A 23,747-nucleotide genomic window follows, 5' to 3' on the forward strand; every position below is an offset into this window, starting at 1 on the left:
GCGAAAAGGAAGTCTCTGCTTCTATAAAGTCAGAAGGTGGAGACTATCAGAGAAAACATGGTGATGGAGTGATCTCTATAAAAAGCCACCTGTAGATATGCATATGTCTGAGAACGTGCATATACTATGCATACATACATACACACACGGGCATATTTATGCCTGTGTGTCTATGTTTTGGTATACATATATATGTACCAAAATAACTCTACAAATTTACAATACTACAACTATACATAGATGTTTGTAAATGGTATGTGTGTGTACACATTATGTACACATATATACATAATACACAAGAAGATAGATTGATAGAGGGATTGAGTGATGATAAATGGAGAGTTGTATAGCTGTTTACATATATGTATGTGTGTGAGCATATGTGTTTGTATTGTTGTCCTGCTCTGAACTGGCATAGTGTTTTAACTTTGAATTAGTTGCCAAGATTGAGAAATAAGGTATTTCACATAAAAATGAGTAATACCTGGTAACACGGAGCTCATATTCCTGCATGGCAGCAATCCTTTGAACTAAACAGTGGTCACCACTTTTAGATGGAGCTTAAATTCTCTATTTTGCTACAGTTCCCATCAGTCTTAATTGTCCTCCTCACACTGAGTAATTTATCATCATATACTCGGATGAGCTCTTCCTTGTCAATAAAAAACTATCATTATAATCACCTCCATTAATGCTGTTACCTCAACAAAGAATAATTAAAGAGATTTATCAGAGAATACTGAGATTCTATCCCTTTACACACACACCCCAAGGACACTTGTCTTGGACTGTTTTCATATAAGACTCTTACATGGTAAAACAACCTGAATTCATTGGAGAGCAGAAAGATAGAGATGGTAATAGTAATCTATAATAATAAAAGTATAATATGCTAATTAGACTGGACGTCCTTCCAGATGTCCTTCCGGGATGAAGCCGGGGCTGCTGCTGTGGCTGCGAGGGAGGGATCCAGGCAGCCACGGCTGCAAAGGCCTACTCTTGCACAAATTTCATGCATCGGGCCTCTAGTATAACAATAAAAGCAGCTTACTTAATTTTTTTATTTTCTGAGTTAATTCCTTTATTCCTCATAGCAAGAATATAAGGCAAGTACTATGATTATCCCCATTTTACTAATGATCAAACTGAGACAGAGAGAGGTCAAATAACTCTCCTGTGATGCAGCCAGTAAGTAGCAGAGCCAGGATTTAGCAGAGCAATCTTGTCTCTACTTTTAATCATGCATTACAGCTGAGTAAGCAAGATTTTATTTTATGCGTATAATTTATTATAATTCTATATTTTAAACTTTAATTAATCATATTTTTAGGGTACAACCAACCAAATACATAAAAAACGACGTTCCAGTTCTTATCTCCTTTCTGAAGAGATGATGAATGATCCCCATCTCAGACAAAGAGCGATGAGTAGGGCAAGCATACTGACAAACACTGTGGAAGGTAGGTAATAATATTCTCTTCGGTATACAGATTTTCAAATGAAATTCAAATACATCCTGGTCAGTACATGAAGTTCTTAGGAAGAATTCAAAGAATTTTTAAAGTGGTCATAAGCAATGGAAAAATAAGCACTGGTCACTAATGGGATCATTTTTATGTGCTTAAAATGGATAAAATTATTTGTGATTAAAGACAGGCATTGGATGATACAATCTTTCAAAGATAAATAGCTTAATGGTAATTAATGAAGAACCTAGGTTAACCCAGAGCTGTGTGGTTCTCCCATTATGTAATTTAGAAACTTGACCTACTCTCTCTGAATTTATCATCCCTCTAATATGTAAAAAAAAAATGATACATACTTCCAGATGTAGATAAATTCTTACTCTGAGCACATTCTATAAAATTGTAAAATGTTAACATGTGCCATGACATCTCTTAAAATTATGGTGAAAAGGCTCTAGAAAAAGTAGGTTAGAGAATATAATGTCAATAATAGTGGTTAAAATCTCATATGCATTAGAAGGGAGTCAGCTCTGACCGGTTTGGCTCAGTGGATGGAGCGTCGGCCTGTGGACTGAAGGGTCCCAGGTTAGATTCCAGTCAGGGGCATGTACCTTGGTTGCGGGCACATCCCCAGTGGGGGATGTGCAAGAGGCGGCTGATTGATGTTTCTCTCTCATCGATGTTTCTAACTCTCTAGCCCTCTCCCTTCCTCTATGTAAAAATCAATAAAATATATTTTTTAAAAAAGGAGTCAAAGGGTGACAACTTTTATAATGTGCTGGCTCCCATTTTCTCCCCCCAAAATATGCTCCAGATCCTACCTTTTCCAAAGGCTACAACCTCACCAACAAAGTTTCCATCCACCTCCTAAATTTAAGGTGAGAAGCAAGTGGACTAAATGGTATGAAATATCAATTGTATGAGTCACTCCATAAATTATTTCCAGTCTCCTTGTTATGGGATTGTTTTCACCTATGAACTAGCAAAAGCTTTTCCTGGAGACAGTATAATTATCCTATTGTTTTCATGGGATTAAGGATACAGAGGGAAGTAGGTATATCGGTGGAAAATATATATTTTCCCTTAAGAAAACGTTGGTTGTCTTGTTTACCATCACATATTAGGTACATGTTTCTCTGAGAGATGCTGTATCAGTTTTCAGTCACTAAATTCACTGCCTTCCCCTCACTTAGGCTTGGTCTAGTAAATGAACATCTGATGGGGTTATTACATTTTTCTAAAATAAAATTACATTATTTCATCTTTATGCAATAATGCTATGTAATGTTACATTTTACGTAATAATGCTATGATTTCATGGAATCAGTACTGTTCAACTTGTAAAGTCTACACCAGAAGACTTGTGAAAGAGTACTGCTGATTTATTTAGAAATAAAACATACAAATGTTCTCTTGTTTTGTTCCTCCCAGAACTTGAAGAGTCCAGACAAAAATGTCCACCTTGGTGGTACAGATTTGCATACACATTCCTGATCTGGAATTGCTCTCCATTCTGGATAAAATTTAAAAAGCTTATGTATGTTATTGTAATGGATCCATTTGTAGATCTTACTATTACCATTTGCATAGTGTTAAACACGTTGTTCATGGCCATGGAGCATCACCCAATGACTGAAGAATTCAAAAATGTGCTCACTGTGGGGAATTTGGTGAGTCACTTGAAATCATTTCTCTTTTGTTCTTTAAGTTAGAAGGATACACAGCTTGGTAATTATGCAAATTCAGAATTCACAATATGAATCATTGTACAGAGTCATGTTTCTGGTGATAGATCTTATTTTTAAATAATTTTGCAATAGTGTTGAGGTTTATAAATAACACTATTTTCATAAAGAGTCACCATTTTTGGAGGTATTAGTGGGTTGTTTTTCTGTCAGTATGTGTCTTGGAATTAATACTTGGAAAATTTGATACTTTCTTACCCATTTTATAATAACATTGCAACTTCCTTGAAAGTACATACCCCACATATTTTCAGAAAAACTATGGATGCTTTGTTTTGATATAATAGGTGAAGTGTCTGGGCCTTTAGAATCCCAAAATATTGGACTGAATGCTGATTTTGCCTCTTACTGATTATATGACCTTGTACAAATATGTTAATCTCTATAATCTTTAATTTTCTCATTTGTAGAATATAATGCCTCATTTATTAAATAATATTATTTCTTCATTTATAATATAATGATGATAATAATTCATTTATCACATTGTTGGGTTAGGATTAAACTTTCTACTTAATTTATTAGCCTGGCATACAGTAAGTACTCAGCAAATTAAACCTGTGGTTACTATCATCATCATTATCATCATGCTTTCAATCAATCAGCAGAAACAAGCCTTAGGAATAAGAATACTATGGAACCAAAATGGTTGAACTGGACATAAGAGACAAGTGACAGGGTGACCTGCAGGTTTCAGGAAGGTATAGGATCCAATTAGGAAAATCAGTGCTAAATGATCTTTTAAATGTGTAGTGTTGGTTTTTACTCTAGCTTAATTAACACCTTATTGCAAAGAAACAAACAAACAAACAAAAAAACTACTTTCTGACAATCTGCACAAAGCAGGCAGAGGTTCTATTTCACGGCCAAAGGGTCCCAATTTATGATTCTTCATAAATATGAATCATCTGGATGCCTTTGTGAATATCTGTATCGGGGAATTTCGCTTTTGCCTTGGTTCTAAACCAGTTGATCTTTAAAGCGAAAGTGTGTTTCAGTCTTCTCTTCCAAATTGCTTACAGATTTTTGTAGTCAGAATGTTTGTACCCCATTTGCTTTCTGAGTTAGCATTCTTCGACCCTTTAATTCCTCTTTAGAAAAAGACAGGATTACCTAGTTTCTAATTGTTGGAGGTTCACATCATGAAAATCAATACCTTCTTGTTGAGTTGACTGCACCACTATAAACACAAAAAGCATTCACTATGTTTCCTATCTATTAGCACAGCCCAAGTCTGAGTGCCCCTGACTTCTTGATGCTGCATTATTTTAGAATTGACTCATGTAGTTATAGACCTAACCATTTCCCTTTGAAATTTCCTGGTCAGTTTCTTTGAGTCAAATTATGCCTTGTAATGAATGATACATGAACAAGTCTTTCACTATTGCCTTTTTAAGTGAGTCCTTTGATACCAATGTCATGAATTAATGATGTTTTGTGATGCACTTTTGTGTCAAAGCTTTGAAAGTCTTGCTTTAGCTGCCACTGTGTCAATTAAACACTTTTTCCTCTTCTATCAATAAATCTTTAAAGAGTGAGTCAACATATTCTTTATTACTCTAAGAGTAGTCAGACCCCCAATACAGACTGGTTCAAAATCTCAGTATCCACGTTTTCTTTTTATTTTCTTCCAGAATAACTCCTCGACCACATAAATTTTTTGCAAAGAGTGACTGTTAGTTGTTGAAAGTTTTATTTATCTGGAATTTTAACATGCTTTTCTCCAGTGCTATCTAAGGATAATGAGAGATGACAGGAGAGTTAGCACTTTTTACCCCTTCAATGCTTGCATTAGAACTGGAGGAATCATTCCTAGTTGATAGGAGTAAATGAGATAAAAACATACATAGCACACTGACCAATGCACAGTAAATGCTAAAGAAAGTCTTTATTATCATTATGTTGATTCTATACCTTCTAATAATACCATAAAAACATTATATTTTTTTCACTTAGGTCTTTACTGGGATTTTTGCAGCTGAAATGGTTTTAAAACTAATCGCCATGGATCCATATGAGTATTTTCAAGTAGGATGGAATATTTTTGACAGCATTATTGTGACTTTAAGTTTAGTAGAGCTTTTCCTATCAGATGTGGATGGCTTGTCAGTTCTTCGATCATTCAGACTGGTAAATATAGACTAACCTTACCTTATATTCTATATGTAAAAATATTTTCTTTGTTTTTGGATTAATATTATTTAAAAAATTTTGGAGGTTTGAATCAAAAGAGAAGATTAAGTCCTGATATCTAATAAAATAAAGTTAATTCAGTAACTAATGCACTTTAGGAGCTCAAAGCCACATGGATTTTTAATTTTAGGATCTTGAAGATGTATTCAGTTGTATATCCTATATAATAAAGAGGTAATATGAAAATTGACTGTCACTCCAACACACAAATGGCCGCCCCTATGTGGTCAAAGATGGCCACCCCCATGTGGACACAAGATGGCTGTCAGGGGAGGGCAGTTGTAGGTGATCAGACCAGCAGGGGAGGGCAGTTAGGGGTGATCAGGCCTGCAGGGGAAGGCAGTTGGGGAGGACCAGGCCTGCAGGGGAGGACAGTTAGGGATGACCAGGCCAGCAGGGGAGGACAGTTGGGGGGGACCAGGCCTGCAGGGGAGGACAGTTGGGGGGACACAGGCCTGCAAGGGAGGACAGTTGGGGGTGACCAGGCCAGCAGGGGAGGACAGTTGCGGGGGGGACCAGGCCTGCAGGAGAGGGCAGTTAGGGGTGAACAAGCCAGCAGGGGAAGGCAGTTAGGGATGACCAGGCCTGCAGGGGAGGGCAGTTAGGGGCGACCAGGCTGGCAAGGGAGGGAAGTTAGGGGTGACTGGGCCAGCAGGAGAGGGCAGTTGAGGGAGACCAGTCCTGTAGGGAAGGACAGTTAGGGGCGACCAGGCCTGCAGGGGAGGGCAGTTAGGGGCGACCAGGCTGGCAAGGGAGGGCAGTTAGGGGTGACCAGGCCAGCAGCAGAGGACAGTTGGGGTGACCAGACCTGCAGGGGAAGACAGGGGCAATCGGGCAGGCAGGGGAGCAGTTATGCGTCCATCAGGCTGGCAGGGGAGTAGTTAGGCGGTGATCAGGCTGGCAGGCAGAAGTGGTTAGGGGCAATCAGGCAGGCAGGCAGGCAGGCAAGTAGTTGGGAGCCAGCAGTCCTGGATTGTGAGAGGGATCCCAGATTGGAGAGGGTGAAGGCTTGGCTGAGGGACACCCTCCCCCCCCCACTGCACGAATTTCGTGCACAGGGCCTCTATTATTAATATAATAAAAAATATTTTCAGTTACATTATACTAGTATAATAGAAAATATATCTTTACCCTGTAGGACAATATTTATTTCCCAGTAAAAAGCTTATGGTTTAAAGAATTTCAGCCATTACAATATATTCAATACTTTGTGGATTTGATAATTAAAAATTAAGTAATTGTTCCCCAAACAATTGTTGTCTAATAACAAGAATACAAAAAAAAGTAAAGACTTTTTAAAGCTTCTTTCTCTAACAGTTTGGACTTTATCCCTATGTCCGCATTAAAATTTTATGAAAAGTATCAGAAAATAGAATTAAGGATAAATTATTAACTCTATATCTGAAACCATGTCAAGAGGCATCCATAGCAATCTTGAACTAAAATTACACACTTCCTTAAAAACATATGGTCATTATATTGGAGCAAGTATAACAAAATAACAGAAATACTGTAAATAGATTAAAATTAAAAATACAAATAATTTTTTGCTAGGTAATGACAATATTTTAGAATTTAATATTTGGAATAAAATTCAAGCTTGGAAACATTAAAACTTAGCATAATAATTAATATTATGCTTTGTGTTTGCTTTTAGCTCCGAGTTTTCAAATTGGCAAAATCTTGGCCAACCCTGAACATGCTGATAAAGATCATTGGTAATTCAGTGGGGGCCCTGGGAAACCTCACCTTGGTGTTGGCCATCATCGTCTTCATCTTTGCGGTGGTCGGCATGCAGCTCTTTGGTAAAAGCTATAAAGAATGTGTCTGCAAAATCAATGAAGACTGTATACTCCCACGTTGGCACATGACTGACTTCTTCCATTCCTTCCTGATTGTGTTCCGTGTGCTGTGTGGAGAGTGGATAGAGACCATGTGGGACTGCATGGAGGTCGCTGGTCAAGCTATGTGCCTTATTGTTTACATGATGGTCATGGTCATTGGAAACCTAGTGGTATGTACTCAGAAGTTCACACATTTAAAATTCTCCATGGAAAATTGTTATATGAGGGTATGACAAGTTATTTTATAATTTAGAATTAATTAGAACTAAAACTATTAATCATAATAGAACATTGATTATTTCAATATACGAATAACAGGAAAGACTCTGAAATATTGTCTTAATTTTCCTGCCAGCTAACCCATACTTATATTTTTTACAAGATTTTGCTAATGAAAGATGAAAGAAGCATAATTTACAAAGTTGATTACTAACCAATAGAATTTACACATTTTCAGTCCTCTGTGAGAATCCTTATTTTTTACAATGTTGAGTTCACCTAGACCCTACCTCAGGGAAGAACAACAGAAATGGTTTTGCACACAAACAAGATTTTGCTTCAGGGATAATTGTCCTGACCTCTTTTAAATCTCATCGAGGGCCAAAATGATTGGCATTGAAGCCACCCAGATCCTAATGCCATTATCTCATTTGAATTGGGTTCAATGGGCAAACCCTTTTCTCTGCTTTAAAAACTTCATTAAGTTGCAAACTGGCACAATTCTTGGACAGAATATTTTATTACAGGAGGTCTGCAAGTATGACATGTTCCATTTGTTGCAACAAGTAACATTTATCTTCTGGGAAAAGTGACTTGGCCTAAGTTACTTCGGCGCAATAGTCAGTAGTCACAGTTTTCTTGTTCTACTTGTTTCTCACTGGTAACATATATTAACTGCAGGAAAACATTAGTGGGGCTTATTAGGTCCATAAAAGGAAATTTGACCAAGGGCTTCCTGCTGCAGGAATGAACTTCAGAGTGATAATGATATTGGTAAAGGGAGTGCTCTCTTTGCGCCTTCGGCCAGTCTAGTCCTTCAAGGGTATGGCTGAGCTCCCAGAGTTCACAGGAGCTGGTCTAAGGAGAGGTTGATGACAAGTCTCACCTCTCATCTACCCCTATCACATGTTCTTGTCTATGAGTGGAGAAGTGCAGGATTCTTCATTGCTGGGGTGGATTTTTACCTTTATTTCAGAAAAGCGTACTTATTTTCTTTTTTTCCTGTCTCCCTCTTTTCCCACCCCCACCCTGATATAGGTCCTCAACCTATTTCTGGCTTTATTATTGAGCTCATTTAGTTCAGACAATCTTACAGCAAGTGACGAGGAAACTGATGCAAACAACCTCCAGATTGCAGTGGCCAGAATTAAGAAGGGAATAAATTACATGAAACAGAAGTTACGTGAATTTATTCTAATGGCATTTTCCAAAAGGCCAAAGATTTCCAAAGAGACAAGACAAGCAGGAGATCTAAATAGCAAGAAGGAAAATGATATCTCTAACCGTACACTTGCTGAAATGAACAAAGATCACGATTTCCACAAGGAAAAAGATAAAATAAGTGGTTTTGGAAGGAACACGGACAAATACTTGATGGAAGAAAGTGAATTTCAGCCATTTATTGATAATCCCAGCCTCACAGTGACTGTGCCAATTGCACTTGGAGAATCTGATTTGGAAATTATGAACACTGAGGAACTTAGCAGTGATTCAGATAGTGAATACAGCAAAGGGGTAAGATTGTTTTATACACATTATGTTTCATATTATTAATTCATATGAAATGAATCAAAATTTCAGATTTTTGTGTTATAAGTTCTTTCTCATATTGCATACTGATGGGTAGTTTTTGTGTGCACAAGTTTACAACCAGCTTCCTGAAGGTGTATCTGGTAAGGTTTTACTTAGTGGTTCATAATTATTGATTTGAAAGTACCAGGTATCTTTAAATCTTACCTTCCTTCAACCCCAGTTCATTAGCAGTTATAAAGTCATGGACAGTTTTCTTCCACAGTGTCCCTTGAATCCACTGCTCCTCTCCATCACCTTTGCCTTTGAACTCACTATTTCTTGCCAAAACCATTCAAGTAGAGTCCCTACTGGTGTCTCTGCCTCCATTTTTCCTAGTCTACTGATTTGATTAGTTTTACTGAGGTTCAGTCCTAATCATGTCACTCCGCTGAAGTATCCTTAGCCCCCAAAGTCTCCTATACACATCTTTAAAGACATAGCCTTCAGCTTCCCCATCACTAAAATTATTAGTCCTTACATTGTAGGAATGATGAGGGTTAAATGAATTAACACATATAAAATGCTTAGAAAGTATTCAGAATTACATATTTTCTGATTTCTCCTCAAGAAGCTGTGATCTCTCCTCATTTTGAACCCCCCACAATATTATGCTTCTTCCTGTTTTTATTATTTACTCTTGTATTTTAATTTTTTTGAGAAATGATTGTATGCATCAAAGACTACTATAAACTCATTGAGAACAGGAATCTCTAATTAAAACTTTTTGCATGCTCCTTCCCTACACCTGCTTGCATATATTCAAAGTATTATTGAGCTATTTTTATTAATATGAAATAGAATAATCATAAGTGATTTTTTATGACAGAGCATTTAATGGCATCTGTTTAAACTTTTAAAATATCACTTTAATATTTTTCCTTTCTTTAGATCACATTTGAAAGTATTTGACAGGTATTTACCAAATGCCTTTATCTGCTTAACCCTATATTAAACTTGACCTCCATGAATTTATAGTGGATTTTGGAATAAAGATACACAGGTGTGTGTGTGTGTGTGTGTGTGTGTGTGTGTGTGTGTGTGTGTGTGTGTGTCTGTACACTGGCCATATGACCAGTGCTAGGTGCATAGTAAATGCTCGATACTTATGCTCGATACTTATTAAGTAGATAATTAAATAAATTAGGAGTATATGTTTCTAAGTAGTCAAACAAATTATTTCCAGGGTGTCAAAGTAAGAAATAAAATGTTTTATTTTTAAAACCTTCCATAGGAGAAGTGATATCTCCAAAATTCAAAAGGTGTGGATTTTTGTGTTTATTATTGAATTCATCATCATTACCATCTAAAAGAAGTTCATTTAAAATTATTGACTTTGAAGTTTGGTCTTTATGAAACATTTTCCATGACATTTCTCAGAGTGTGTCATTTTGTGTACATTCAAATCTACTTGACTATACACTGGACTTGAGAAATAATAAAAGTTCAAGATTTATAGGAAATAGCTTAGAGATAATATTAAGTGGTCATCAACTGTGAAACCCTATGTCTAGAGTGTCTCTCCAATTGCTTGAGATTTAAATGTTTCTAGTTACCACTTGGTTTTGGTTTCCTTTCTCAATTTGAACCACTAAACAATGCTGATTTCCTTTTTCTAAAATGTTTCTATTACCCTTTCTTGTTAACTCCTCTGCTCTAATTCCCCTAATCTTCAACTCCCACCTGAGTTGCCAGATGTTTTAACTGCTTATTCCCTCCTTATAACTTTTTTATCTTTTCATGTCGGAGATAGCTTTGAAATAGTGATTGCCATATTCTTGATGAACCTTGCCCAAGAGACAAATCTTGATTAGCCAGCAAAAAAAATAATGCCTGATTCTATATAAGTAGGTTATTTAAGTCTCAAGCACTACCTTGAGGTATGGTTAGAATACTTGCCCTAAATCCTAGCTTTGATATTTACTAACTCTTGAGAATTTCAAACCTCTCCCTTTTTTTGTTTCCTCATATACAAATTAAAATTGTAATGAAGATTAAGGAATGTATGTTAATAATTATAAAAGTTCCTGTTGGAGAGTAAGTTCCCAATTAATAATTATTATGGGTATGAAATTGAGTAGGCATGTACACACTGTAAGGAGCTACTTGCTACTGATTAAATTTAAAAGAGGTAGCATGATATAGATCTGTGGTTCACAATTTTAGTGTGTAAAGACACACAGGGAGCTTGTTACAAATTCCTGTTCTGGGACATGTTAACCAAAGAAGTTTACAATAAGCATTAATTTGAGCAAAAAGGAATGCAATCCTGTAGGCACAGATTCTGGTAGCAATCCAAATTGCACTCCGAAGAGAACAAAGAAAGACAGGGTTTTTAAAGGAAAAAAACAAGTGCAGTTTCCATTTAGGTCCTCCATGTAAATAAAGGATTGCTGGCTAGGTTAATTGGGATTGGTTAGTTGCAATATGCAAATGAGGTTGGCAGAAACTACCAGGAGGAAGTTAAGTCCAGGAAGCAGTTGCTTTTCCAGGTGGTTATGGCTTGGCCTTGAGCTGAGTTTAGCAACTCAATAGCAGTTCTGAGAACTGACACATGAGATATGCATAGACCCCACTTCCTCAGTGACCACCCAACTCTATTTTAAGTGACTTTCTTAGCAATGCTTAACTCCATTTTATTTCCTCCATTATCAGCCACATCCTTTGAAGTCTCCCCGCCTTAAACTGGGATGCCAGCTCAGCATCATTATTTGCAGTGTTCCCAATGGCCACTGTGATGGATTGAATTGCCACAGGAAATGAACCTAAATTCACCCTGGCTTCTTTTGATCCAGGCTTTTGAGATATCATTATCTTTATTCAGTGGCTGCTTAAGAATCTGCATTTTTTGCCATAGCCAGTTTGGCTCAGTGGATAGAACATCAGCCTGAGGACTGAAGAGTCCAGGGCTCAATTCCAGTTAAGGGCACATGCCTGGGTTGTGGCTCAATCCCCAGTAGGGGGTGTGCAGGAGGCAGCCAATCAATAATTCTCTCTCATCATTGATGTTTCTATCTCTCTCTTGCTCTCCCTTTCTCTCTGAAATCAATAAAAATATACTTTTAAAAAAGAATCTTCATTTTAGCTCAGATGGTGTGATTCAGTGGTTGAGTGTCACCCCATGAACCAGGAGGTCATGGTTGGATTCCCTATTAGGACACATGCCCAGGTTTCCGGCTCCATGCCTAGTAGGGGTCATGCAGGAGCAGCCAGTCAATGATTCTCTTTCATCATTGATGTTTCTATCTCTGTCTTCTTCTCCCTTCTGCTCTCTAAAATCAATAAAAACATATTTTTTGAAAAAACCTGCATTTTGAACATTTTGAACAGGGGGGAAAGAATATTTTTGACCTTTGATAACTTTCTCTCTTTCCCCCTCCACATTAAAAAATGAAACAAAACAAACAAACCCTGTCTTTTATGACTGAGTACCCTATTTTCTCATTATATTTTATGAAGACTTTTCTATCTTCTTCTAGTATCAGCTCTCAGATAGGCAGGTTCCCTTGTTCCAACAGACAGTTAAATGTACACTCCAGAATGAAGTAAAATAGCTATATATATAAAAGGCTAATATGCTAAGTGTCCCTCCCACCTTCTGACCAGTTGTTATGAGGCACACTGACCACCAGGGGTCAGACGCTCAACGCAGGAGCTGCCCTGATGTACACTGGCTTTTACAAATTAGCACTCGGCTTCCCCCAAGTGGGACACAAGCCCTGCCACCACCCCGGAGTGACAGCCCACCAAATCACAGCCAACGCTGCCGAGACCCATGGCGTAAAATGTGGCCCACAGCCTAGCACAGCACAGAAACAATTGCTGTGGGCACTGGGTAATAATGTCACATAGCAACATCCAGCTTCCTCTCCCTAGCGACTAGCCTCCTTGCAGTTTCTTCAGCCCAGGAACACAACTTGCTTTATAGCCAGGTGCAAACATTTCCCACTTTAACCAAATGTCTGTGAGGTGTTTTCCCATGCCTCATCTCAGTTGATCCTCACAGAAGTCCTGGAGTAGTAGATAGGAGACTCGGTAGAATCCTATTTTCTTTTCATTAGCCGGAAAATGGAGATTTAGAAAGTTTAGAAACTTGACCCAACTGAAAAGAAGTAAGAAATGGTGGAACTTGAAAATGACTTCAGGTTTTCTCACTGTGCAGAATATAGTCAAACACTGCTGCAGTTAAACATTTTACCCTTTGTTCTCCCTGCATGATCTACAATAATAATGAGCTTCATGTTGATATTTACTGCTATGTTGCTGACAATTACCTGAAAGAGAAGTTTGGGTGCTTCACTGGACTGGAAAAAGTTTAGCTAAATCAGAAAGCAGGTGTAATTAAGCAAGTTTATTCTATATCTATAAAAGGCTAAGTTGACTCATGCATGCACAATACATATAAAGCTCTTGCTGGCGCCAATAGCACAGATCTGTCATTGTTGATCATGAATTTGGTTGGCACTTCTATTATAGAGAAAGGGCAAATAGCAATATTAAAATATTTCTTCTAATTAATTTCCTTTCAATGTGCAGGAATTTGTGCACTGGGCCACTAGTTTTATAATAAAACACCTTACCAGAAAATGACCCAAGTATGAGTTCAGATAAAGTGCCAAATAAAATGTCTTAAACAGTTGTGAGGAAAGTATTGGCAATAGAACATTCACATTTTTCTGAAGATGAAGTTTGTCTCAGAATCGAGAGAGACACACTGTCATCCCCGTGGACCCATGAGAATAAGATTCCTGCCACTGCTTCCTGGAACACAGACCCAGAACCACAGCCCCTCTCAGAATCAGCCCCTCCAGAGGCCAGGGCAGCCCTCTCAGCACCAGCAAATGGTAACAACCCAGTGCACAGATTTTTACCATTGGCAATGAATCCCTTCGTTATTATGAGCCTTAAATGAAGCATGAAATGCACCCATTCACTCATTAAATATTTACTGAGATCTACCATGCGCCGGGCATGTTGCTAACAGTTGCTTAGGAAAAAAGTCCTTCACCCAGCTGCAGTAATTGAATGTGATTGGCATCTGGCTTAACTAAATTCTTAAGAAGTGTGTCTTTTTTTATTATTATTATTGTGCCACACCTCAAACTGAAAGCTCTAAAGAACTAAATTAATAATTAATTTTTTTAAATGGAGAGCTCATTCTTAGAGGGTCAGAGAGACATTCCCTTTGCTTGTAGCTATTATAGGTTGCTTCCTTCTCTGCTTTACAGATGAAAACAAAAGAGCCATTTTACCGAGTTGTAACATTGATTTTGGAAGCATATGTAAATTTTAGAGAGAAAAGTTAAATCTATCCAGTTTATTTCTCCAAAATATAACACCCTCGTCTGATGTTAAAGTACATAAAGTAGACTCTTGCAGCTCTCGGAGCTCCTTTACTCGCTGTGAATCATACCCCCAACTCGTCCTTACTGCTCTTTTGACAAATGCAATCACTTCCCAAGGCCGGCTTAAGTGAATTTGCTCATCTTGTGTGCTCAGCAGACAGGAAAACATCCTGTGTAAAAATTCCCTCACAGAAAGATCCCCATTCATTCCTTCTCAAGACGAATGCAGATACTTTACTTGATAATTCTTTAATGTTTTGAAATATTGTATGGAAGTTGTGAAGGAGCTAGCTGAGAAAGGAGGTCAATGAAAGCTTCCAAATTTTATACAATCAAACTTTCATATAATCAAGAGTGTCACTCAAAACACTGCAAACATACTAATGCAAAACTTCATTTTCTAAAAGGAAGCAAAGTCCGTATAAGCCCTTCCTTCACTTGATCACTGTCGGAGAGGAAATGATAAAGGAGTACATCTAAGTACATTGTCTGTACATCATCACTAATCCCTTTCCCGCTCACATTTACCGAGCACCTGCTTGTTACGTATACCTGCTAGACACTAGAAAGACAGTATCGTCGGTGCTCATTTCTTCGGTAAATGTAGGCTGAAGGTCTTTGTCTCTGGCACTGCCTTAAGGGCTATAGAGTAAAGCAAGATTATAATTAATCATATAAAAAATTAAAACAGAGTTTTAAACAAAATATTGAGGCAGGATAGAGTATGGGGCAACTAATTTTGATAATAAATTAAAATACTTCACAGAGGAGATGGCACTTGAAGTGTGTTTTACTAGTATAGTAAATAGAGAATTTATCAGGTGGATCAGGACAGAGAGAGACATAGAGAGAGTAGAGATCAAGATAGAGAAAGGAAATGAGAGAAAGAGACAGAAACCTAAAGCACCAAGGAAACCACGGAAAAAATGTATACTTTAGCCACTTTCACCTATATTATATAACCTCCTCCTATGACAACCCTGGAAAGTAGATATTATTAATCTGTATTTACTGATGGTTGACACGATAAAAGATGACACGATATGAATCTGGTTAGTCGCCAATGTTTCTGGGGTCTCTTTGAGTTTAAGTGGCAAGCTTTAACCATTTTAGAAAGGCAAGAGAGTGAATGGGAATTTAATTATTTTCTATCATATCCCTGTAATGTTGCAATTCAGGATCACATTTTTTTGTTATAATGGTGTTGTGCATTTGCTGATTCATGTTCAACTTCTAATCCTCTTTAATGCTAACTTATTAGGTTATAGTCTACTGTGATAATATACCATAGAGCAGAACAAGGCACATTCCACATCACAGTAATAAACCAGTCCATTGAGGATGCATTGAGTCAGAGGTGGCACTTGAGCCAGACTCTGAGGGATGGAGATGAACTCATTGGGTGAATACGATGAAGAAGGAAATCTGAGGCAGAGAAACAAACATTCATAGTGTTCACTTGATTTACTCATTCATTTATCCACCCACCCATTCATTCATTCAGTATTAATTTTGAAAGACATCAACTTTGGAGAAACTTAAATGTGCTTACTTGTTATTAAAGGCATTGATTTTATTGATTTTATAAATATTTGTAGTCATCACGGTTAAATATTTTAATCCTTTTACTATATAATATTTAATTATGTTGTTATTATGTCTACCTCTTTAGATTTTTTATAAAGTTTTTTCCTCAAAAAGGGAGTTAAAGGCAGTTTAGATTTATTCTCATTATTGCATTTGACAAAACAAAATAATTTTTTTTCAGAAATGCTTTTGACTTAGGGATCCATTACAATTATACTTTTGGGGGAAGTTAACATTTGCTCCTGTATTTTATGTATATATTCTTACAAAAACAAAAGACTTCTATCAAATTTTACTTATAACATTCTTTTTTGAAAATTGGTTCCAAACTATTTTTTAAAATCTTTCATCTTAATTCATTTGTCCATATGTCTAAAACAATGAAATTTTGGTCTGACATATTTAAATTAATGTTTCTCATGTTTCAATTTTGATTAATTTACAAACTCCTTCTTCTGCAATGCTGTTTGAAATATAAAAATTAAATAAGTATAATAACTAAAAGTGACTAAAAATGCTGCTTTAAGAATAGTATTGTAAAAACTACAAACTGTTACCCTCATCCCACTCCAGTATCGAGACTCACTTATATTAAGATGTTTTTATGAAGAGCAAAGAGAATACAAACAATTTTCTCAGCTCATTATAGTATTTCAATTCTTCTAAATGACAGAATTATGTAACTGTTCAGCTCATTATTTTTAAATCTATGTTAAAAGATATTTAATCTTATTACTGGGTTTGAAATATATTGCTTCATATTGGGCATATTGTATGTATTGTGAAACATAACAAATTTCTATTTACAGGCGTGTGACCTTAGCCATTTGAAATCAGTTGACTAAACTGTTCCATCATGTTGCATTTCTAAACTTCAGTGCCTAACCTTCTTACTTCTCACAGGGGTAAAACCAAACTGGACCAATCAAGGAAGCAGCTCTGTGCTTTTAACCAGGCAGAGACATATGTGAACACTTTTCCACAGGTTACCTAAAAAAAAAAAAATCATACCTATATGATATTTTTTTCAGTTTCATGCATGCTCTTCAGCTACAAAATTGTTCTGCCTGACTCATTGCAAGAAAGTAGAAACATATACATACTCTTGTTCCATAGAGGAATTGACATCACAGCATGTCACTGGGGCAATTCCATCATCTTTTTGTTGTGCTCTTGATGACTTTCTTGATCTCTCATGTCCTTAGGTCATTTCAAGTGCATGATCTATAGATGTTTATTGGATGGATTTTAAAAGTTGTAAGATATAGAATGTAACAGAGGCCATTGAAGCAACATTTCATCTGAAAGCCTCATCAACTTCCCCTGCTAATTAAAGCTATATATGTATAGATATACATCACATTAAATTGTCACATTATTGCTGTGAGAGGAAAGTTGTATTGTTCTCACCATAACAACAACAGCAAAATGGTAACTGTGAGGTGAAAGATGTGTTAACCAAACTTATCGTGATAAACATTTCACATTATATACGTGCATCAAATCATCATATATACTCCTTAAACTTACACCATGGGATATGTCACGTATAACTCTGTAAAGCTGGAAAAATTGTCTCATTTAAATTCAGTAAATTAAAACTCTCTGAAGACACTGTTTTTTTGTGGGAGAAATATTTTAGACATAAACATAAAATATCAGAACAGGAAAGCAGCATTCTATTGCTAGACCTCTATTTACAGATAAGGAAATGTCTCATCATTCAAACAAGCTTCTTTCTAAGTACACATCTAGAAAGCTGGGCAGAGCCAAAGTACCAGCTTCTAGGCCAAACTCAGTACATTTGAAATGATCTTAAGCACAGTGATAACTAGATTTCTATTTCTTTAGTCCATTAAGTAATTAATATTTGGTTATTATTTGATCATATGCAAAATGCATCAATTATTTACTAGGCCCTGCATATGATCAAATGAGTTGTAAGTGCTTGAAATGCTTAATTTGATTCCAGAAACAATACTAACCATTGATGAGAATAAGTTTCTGATTATGTATTTATTGCATAAGATGTGCAGAGTAACCTCAAGAAGAGGTTTAACTAGAGCATATTATGAAGTGAACACTAAATCTGTCAATAAGATATAAAACACTTTTCCTTAAATTAGAAACAGATTATTATGAATTGTCTTATCTAATATTTTTAACAAGTATAAAATAAAATATAATCCATTGTTTTACTTTTAGTGTATATTCTTGGATTACAGAACTCTAATAGTTCCTTGGGTTGGGGGGTGGAATCTATGTTAAAAAGGGGATCCTTGCCCTTTTTTAATAATCCACTTCATATTTTGAATTTCTCTGTTATTGTTGGGATGTTTATATTATTATTTTCCATTGGCAATGATGAAAGCAGAATTTTATCCTGAAATTGATACTCTCTAGGGATAATAATGCTACCAGTTTCTAATTATATATATATATATATATATATATATATATATATATATATATATGTATGTATGTATTATTGTTCAAGTTTACTTGAAGTTAATTTTAAAGGTGCCCCTAAATAAAACACATATTTTTCTATTTCAAATTGATTGGATTTAGAGGCAATATTTTCTTAGAAAACAATTTTATTTCAGAATTTAGTAAACCTCCTCCCCCCTGGAACCTGAGAAGGATGCACACATATAGAATACTATATATATATGTACAGGTAAAACACAATTTTTCAGAAAACTGTTTCCAGAAATAAAATGGGTGTGTTTAATTCCTAAATTAGTATTACTGTTTTCTTTTTACCAAAGTACTGTTAGAAAACATGAGGTACATGCCAGCAACTGGTCATTCTCTGGATATTTCAGTTGAGGAGAATGACTTAAAATATATTACTTTTCTTTGGCAGAAGCTGCCTATATAAAGGTTAGGAAAGATATGTTTTATTGGTGCCAATTTTCACTTTATATTGTACTTTCAATATTAGAAATTCACATGTTTAAAAACTGGTAATTGTTTCATTTATTGGAATTTATCTTTCCTTGTCCTTTCTCATGCTGAATAGTTGCAGAGATGGCATTAATCATTCAAATGTATAGGTAATTTATTTTTTGTTTGTCATTCTGGTCTTTTTTTAAAAGTATAAATAATATTTAATGAGGGTGAGCCTTTACTTCGTGTTTTGCCGTCATGCTTGCCTCTGTTCCAGTCTTTATTTATCCATTTGTTGCAATTTTCTAGCAGGCCTCAGTAGAACTGTTTAAAGGTTTACTTGTAAAGTTTTTGAGATATTCTTTCTGATTTGATCCACAGTATTCCAGCTACTTAGATATCTATTCTCTGCAAATATTTGTTCTGTGTTAGTGCACTGAATACTGTTGTTAGTTGCTTTAAATTGCAAGACCTCATTGGTGAATGCTGCTTTCCTTTCCACCAGAAAGAAGCTTCAAGACAATACTGTATGATCTGGCTGAGAGATCTATAAGCAGTTCAACCTTCTTATTTGAGCAAACTTTGCTGTGTTTGCCTGTTTGTTTTTGTTTTCAGTCATATAGTAGATACTTTAAATGTAGCTTCTTTGGGATGTTTGCCAGCCATTCTCTTTGAATAGGTGGTTGTTGAGTTTTGTTTTCTTCAGTGTTGCTATAAGTTTGATGGTTTTCTGCTTTTAAGGTCCAGAATATCAGGTTATTAGCGAATTCTACTTCATACCTCTCAAAACAAGAAATGACCAACTGGCATTAACTACTATCCAGACTAACATGAAATAGTCTTCCAATGTGATTGCCTATCTCAGGAAGTGTGAATAATTTCTAAGTGACCAGTTTAGGGAAATTTCTCCTATGACACCTATACTTAACAGTCTCCACTCATATGCCGTGTTGTAGAAAATACATCTATCTGCAAGGCAATCAAAAGGAGAATCATGAAAAATAATAAAGTTTTTAACTTGATCATGTTTTCAGTCATTCAAAGGGGCTGCTTAGATAGCTGCTTACGTGTATAATGAAGATTAGGAACATTTCCAAACTACTTCATCGTTTGATAGATGCACGTTAAAAAATATAAAAAGATGTGCCCCAGGGTGGGGCAAAAGTAGGTTTACAGTTGTGAGTATGAGGAAGAGTTTAATCTTGTATTATTATTTCTTAATTGTTGTATTATTTTCCATATGAACAACATATGCCCCCCCCACACACACACACACACTGTATAGTAGTTCACCTCAAGGGAATAGAATCAGGCAAGTGTGTGTGGGGGGGGGAAGGGTATTTTTTACTATATACTGTCGTACATTTAAATTTTTGATTCAGGTATATAGGTTTATGTGGAGAATGACATTTTAGAAAGTACCTTCATTCATTATCATTATTCAATAAAAAGGCAAGAATACTACTATGGGATACTTCCTATTCGTTATGCTAGTGTCTGCCTCTATGGTCCTATGTTTACACTTACTTTTATTTATATGGAGACTGAGAAAGATAAAAAAATATATCTTTTTGTTTACAAGCAAAGAAGTAATAAAAAGTATATTTCACTTTTTGTTAAAAATAAAATATACAGTCTTAGCCAGTTTTGCTCAATGGTTAGAGCGTCGGCCTTCAGACTGAAGGGTCACGGGTTCAGTTCCAGTTAAGGGCACATACCTCAGTTGTAGGCTGGATCCCCTGCCCTGATCAGGGTGCGTGCAGCAGGCAGCCAGTCAATGTGTCTCTTTTGCATCAATGTTTCTCTTTCTGTCTCTCCTCCTCCTTTCCATTCTTTCTCTAAAAAGGTCAATGGAAAAAATATACTCAGGGGAGGATTAGCAAAAAAATAAATAAAATATACACGAAGATTTCAAAATGGCCTACTTATAATATCAAAGTGGAACATTTTCATACTATATTTATTTCATTGCTTTTAATATAATCATTCTTCCATGCCAAAATTACAAGGGAGCTAAATAACCAATGACTGTGTTTATAGGGATGAAAATAATTATTTAATTAATTATATAAAAGTATACAAATTATTGACATGATCTTCTCTGTGCACTAAACAAGTATAAAAGAAGATTCAATAGTTAATCTAACAATGCCTGCCATGAGAATTAAATGAACTTGCCTTCAAGAGAAAACTATTATACATGTTAGCCTATTTAAAGTCACCCTTTTTGGACCATTTAAAGAAACTTATGCTTTCATAAATATTGATTTTAAAAGTTGAAAATATTAGAACTACTGTCCTATATTACTATGGCATGTACACAAATATTATATATATATGTGTGTGTGTGTATATATATATATATATGCATAATTACTGTATAAATACTTAATGCATTCCCAGAAAAACACTGACTTTTTAAAAAACATTCTAAACTTAACATTTCAAAAAGCCATGATAATTTATCTTGTGATATAAATTATTTGTAGTTCATATTCAATATTTAGATAATTTCTGTTCCAGTGAGGAATAACATTGAATAACTGTCATTTATGATATAAAATCTGAGCCAAACTCTGAATTTAATTGACCAAAAAAAATTGCCATAAAAGCTATGGGGGAAAAAAGGTTTCAATGACAATATACACTCCACAAAATCATCTTAACTTTTACCTTTGCTTATAAATTAACTTGGAATAAGTCTTTTTTGTTGATGCTCTTATAAACAGTGAGAAAATAAAATATTGAAGTTGAAAATGTTTTCATTGATTTAGGCTAAGTCATAATTCTGCAAATTAGAATTATTTTTAATTATTTATAATTTAAAAGTTGTTAACCAAATAACTTATATGTATATATGCATAACTCATGGAAAAAGACAGTGTGGTAAGGGCCTGGGAGTGGGGGTATAGGATGGAGGGGTCAATGGGTAAAAAAAGGGACATATGTATTACATTCAGCAATAAATATAAATTAAAATAATAATAATAAATAAAAAGTTGTTAAAAGTTGTTACCAGCTGAGAACAAAAACCTTATAATGATTTTCTAGTTATCAATATTTTGGCTAATAGCATGAAGGGGCTTTGTATTCTTTCCAGCAACAATTCCTCCCACAGCTTTGCCTTAAAATCCAGGCTAATTCTTTTTCAGGGTTGAAGGACTTTGTCACATGCAGCTGAGAAGTCAAGAACTGAGGACATCAAATAACTGTACTAGTAGTCTTTTAGATATAGTAAAAATGGTGTGTGTTTTTGTGATAATTGGCACAATAGGACATATTAGCAATTATAAGTTTTCCCATTGTTTCCTGGGGTAGTGTATGTTTTGTAACCTTAAGTTTTACAGAATATTTAGTCATAATTAATTTCTATATCCTTTATTTTACAGTAATTTAGATTAATTCAATCAGTTTAAATAACCTGCTTATTAAGTGAAATTTTATTCTGATACTCTTCATAACTGATATTATTATAACTTTTGGCCTAATAGAAATAATGCCCCTATTCCAACATAGATTTCAAGTATTAATTTAATAGAGTATTCACAATTCTTTACTCCCATTATAAAAAGAACTTTGCTTACATCATTCATTATATACAATACTTTATCAATGCCTTTTTCACTGATGTTGAATACTGGGTGATAATAATAGCACTGAGAATTTAATGTGGACTCATAAAGAACACTTAGATTCCAAGTCAATCTCTAAAAATTCATATTTTAGATTAGACCTGTGATATTAATGTAAATTAATAGATTAAAGAATTAATTAACTGAAATGAATATTTCCTCATTTTTTAGCACTTGAATTTTTTAATGATTCTAAACAAAGTAAAGCCATAATCTTAATATGAGACATATATGCTGTAATAATGAGTAGTTTTCAATATTCACATGTTATTTAGCAAATGAGAATGAAAATGAACTCTTCCATTGATGGGCTGCTCTACCCCTTATAAAACAGTATTAGGAAAAATTGACAGAGTTTTGCTACAATTGCTGTATGTACTTTTTTCTAAAATTTCTGTGTATGTGTATATGTGTAAACATCATGTCTGATCATAAAGTTCTGGGTGGGAAAAACTTGATTGTGTTATGATCAGTTATATGATCATAACCACAATGAATCCATCCCTCTCATGTGTTAGTCTGCCATGTTTAATTTCATTAAATCTTCGTTTCAGAGTTTGCATGTGGTGCTCACTTTAGTAGCCACTACCTCTTGACATTTTAAATGATACTTTATGATCTTTTGTACTATATTATACTATAAAATTTCAGCACTACACTCTGAAATTTTATACTAAAATGTGTGGTGTTGGATGAGATAATTACTATGGTCGTCGTTAGTGTCTTGATTCCAATATAATATTTGACTTTTTTGGTCTCGATGAAAGGCTTCTATCTATATCATCCTGATACATATTCTAATATGAGGAAATATGTTTTAATTTTATTTTACATTAATTTCTTTCTTTTAATCAATTTTAAATATCAATTTTTTTTCTGCCAACTGTCAGGTCTGACCTTTCAATTATCAGGTGTTGGCAATTTGGCACTTGTATGATATTGCAATTAGGATCTTGATTGTCATAAAATAATAATATTAGTATAAAGAAATTCTCACTAAACATAATAACAATGTGGCCAATACTTTGCAAATGCTGTAGTTTACATAAAATATTACCTTATGCTAATTATGTCTAACTACTTGTTAGCATAATAAAAATAATAAAAATTATTTTTCACAGGATGTGTAGATAGATCAAACATAAATGCATTGTAAGGTTACTTGAATTCTGTGTGTTTGTTTTTTTATGGCCATCATATTATTAATATTTTTTTTCATAACAGTTTGCATGACTCTGATTAGTAAATATGCTTA

General features: G+C 35.1%; 1 protein-coding gene across 1 annotated transcript in view; it reads left to right on the top strand.

Annotated features, from left to right (window-relative positions):
* Positions 1–23,747, top strand: part of SCN9A (sodium voltage-gated channel alpha subunit 9) — a 133,709-nt gene that overhangs the window by 81,506 nt on the left and 28,456 nt on the right. The window contains exons 13-17 of the mRNA XM_079782446.1: positions 1,331–1,460; positions 2,898–3,136; positions 5,168–5,341; positions 7,062–7,418; positions 8,506–8,982. Of these exons, the coding sequence (XP_079638572.1) occupies positions 1,331–1,460; positions 2,898–3,136; positions 5,168–5,341; positions 7,062–7,418; positions 8,506–8,982 (1,377 nt within the window). The remainder of the gene's footprint in view (positions 1–1,330; positions 1,461–2,897; positions 3,137–5,167; positions 5,342–7,061; positions 7,419–8,505; positions 8,983–23,747) is intronic.

This window comes from Cnephaeus nilssonii (genome assembly GCF_951640355.1).
Source record: "Cnephaeus nilssonii genome assembly, chromosome: 10".
Taxonomy (NCBI): Eukaryota; Metazoa; Chordata; class Mammalia; order Chiroptera; family Vespertilionidae; genus Cnephaeus; species Cnephaeus nilssonii.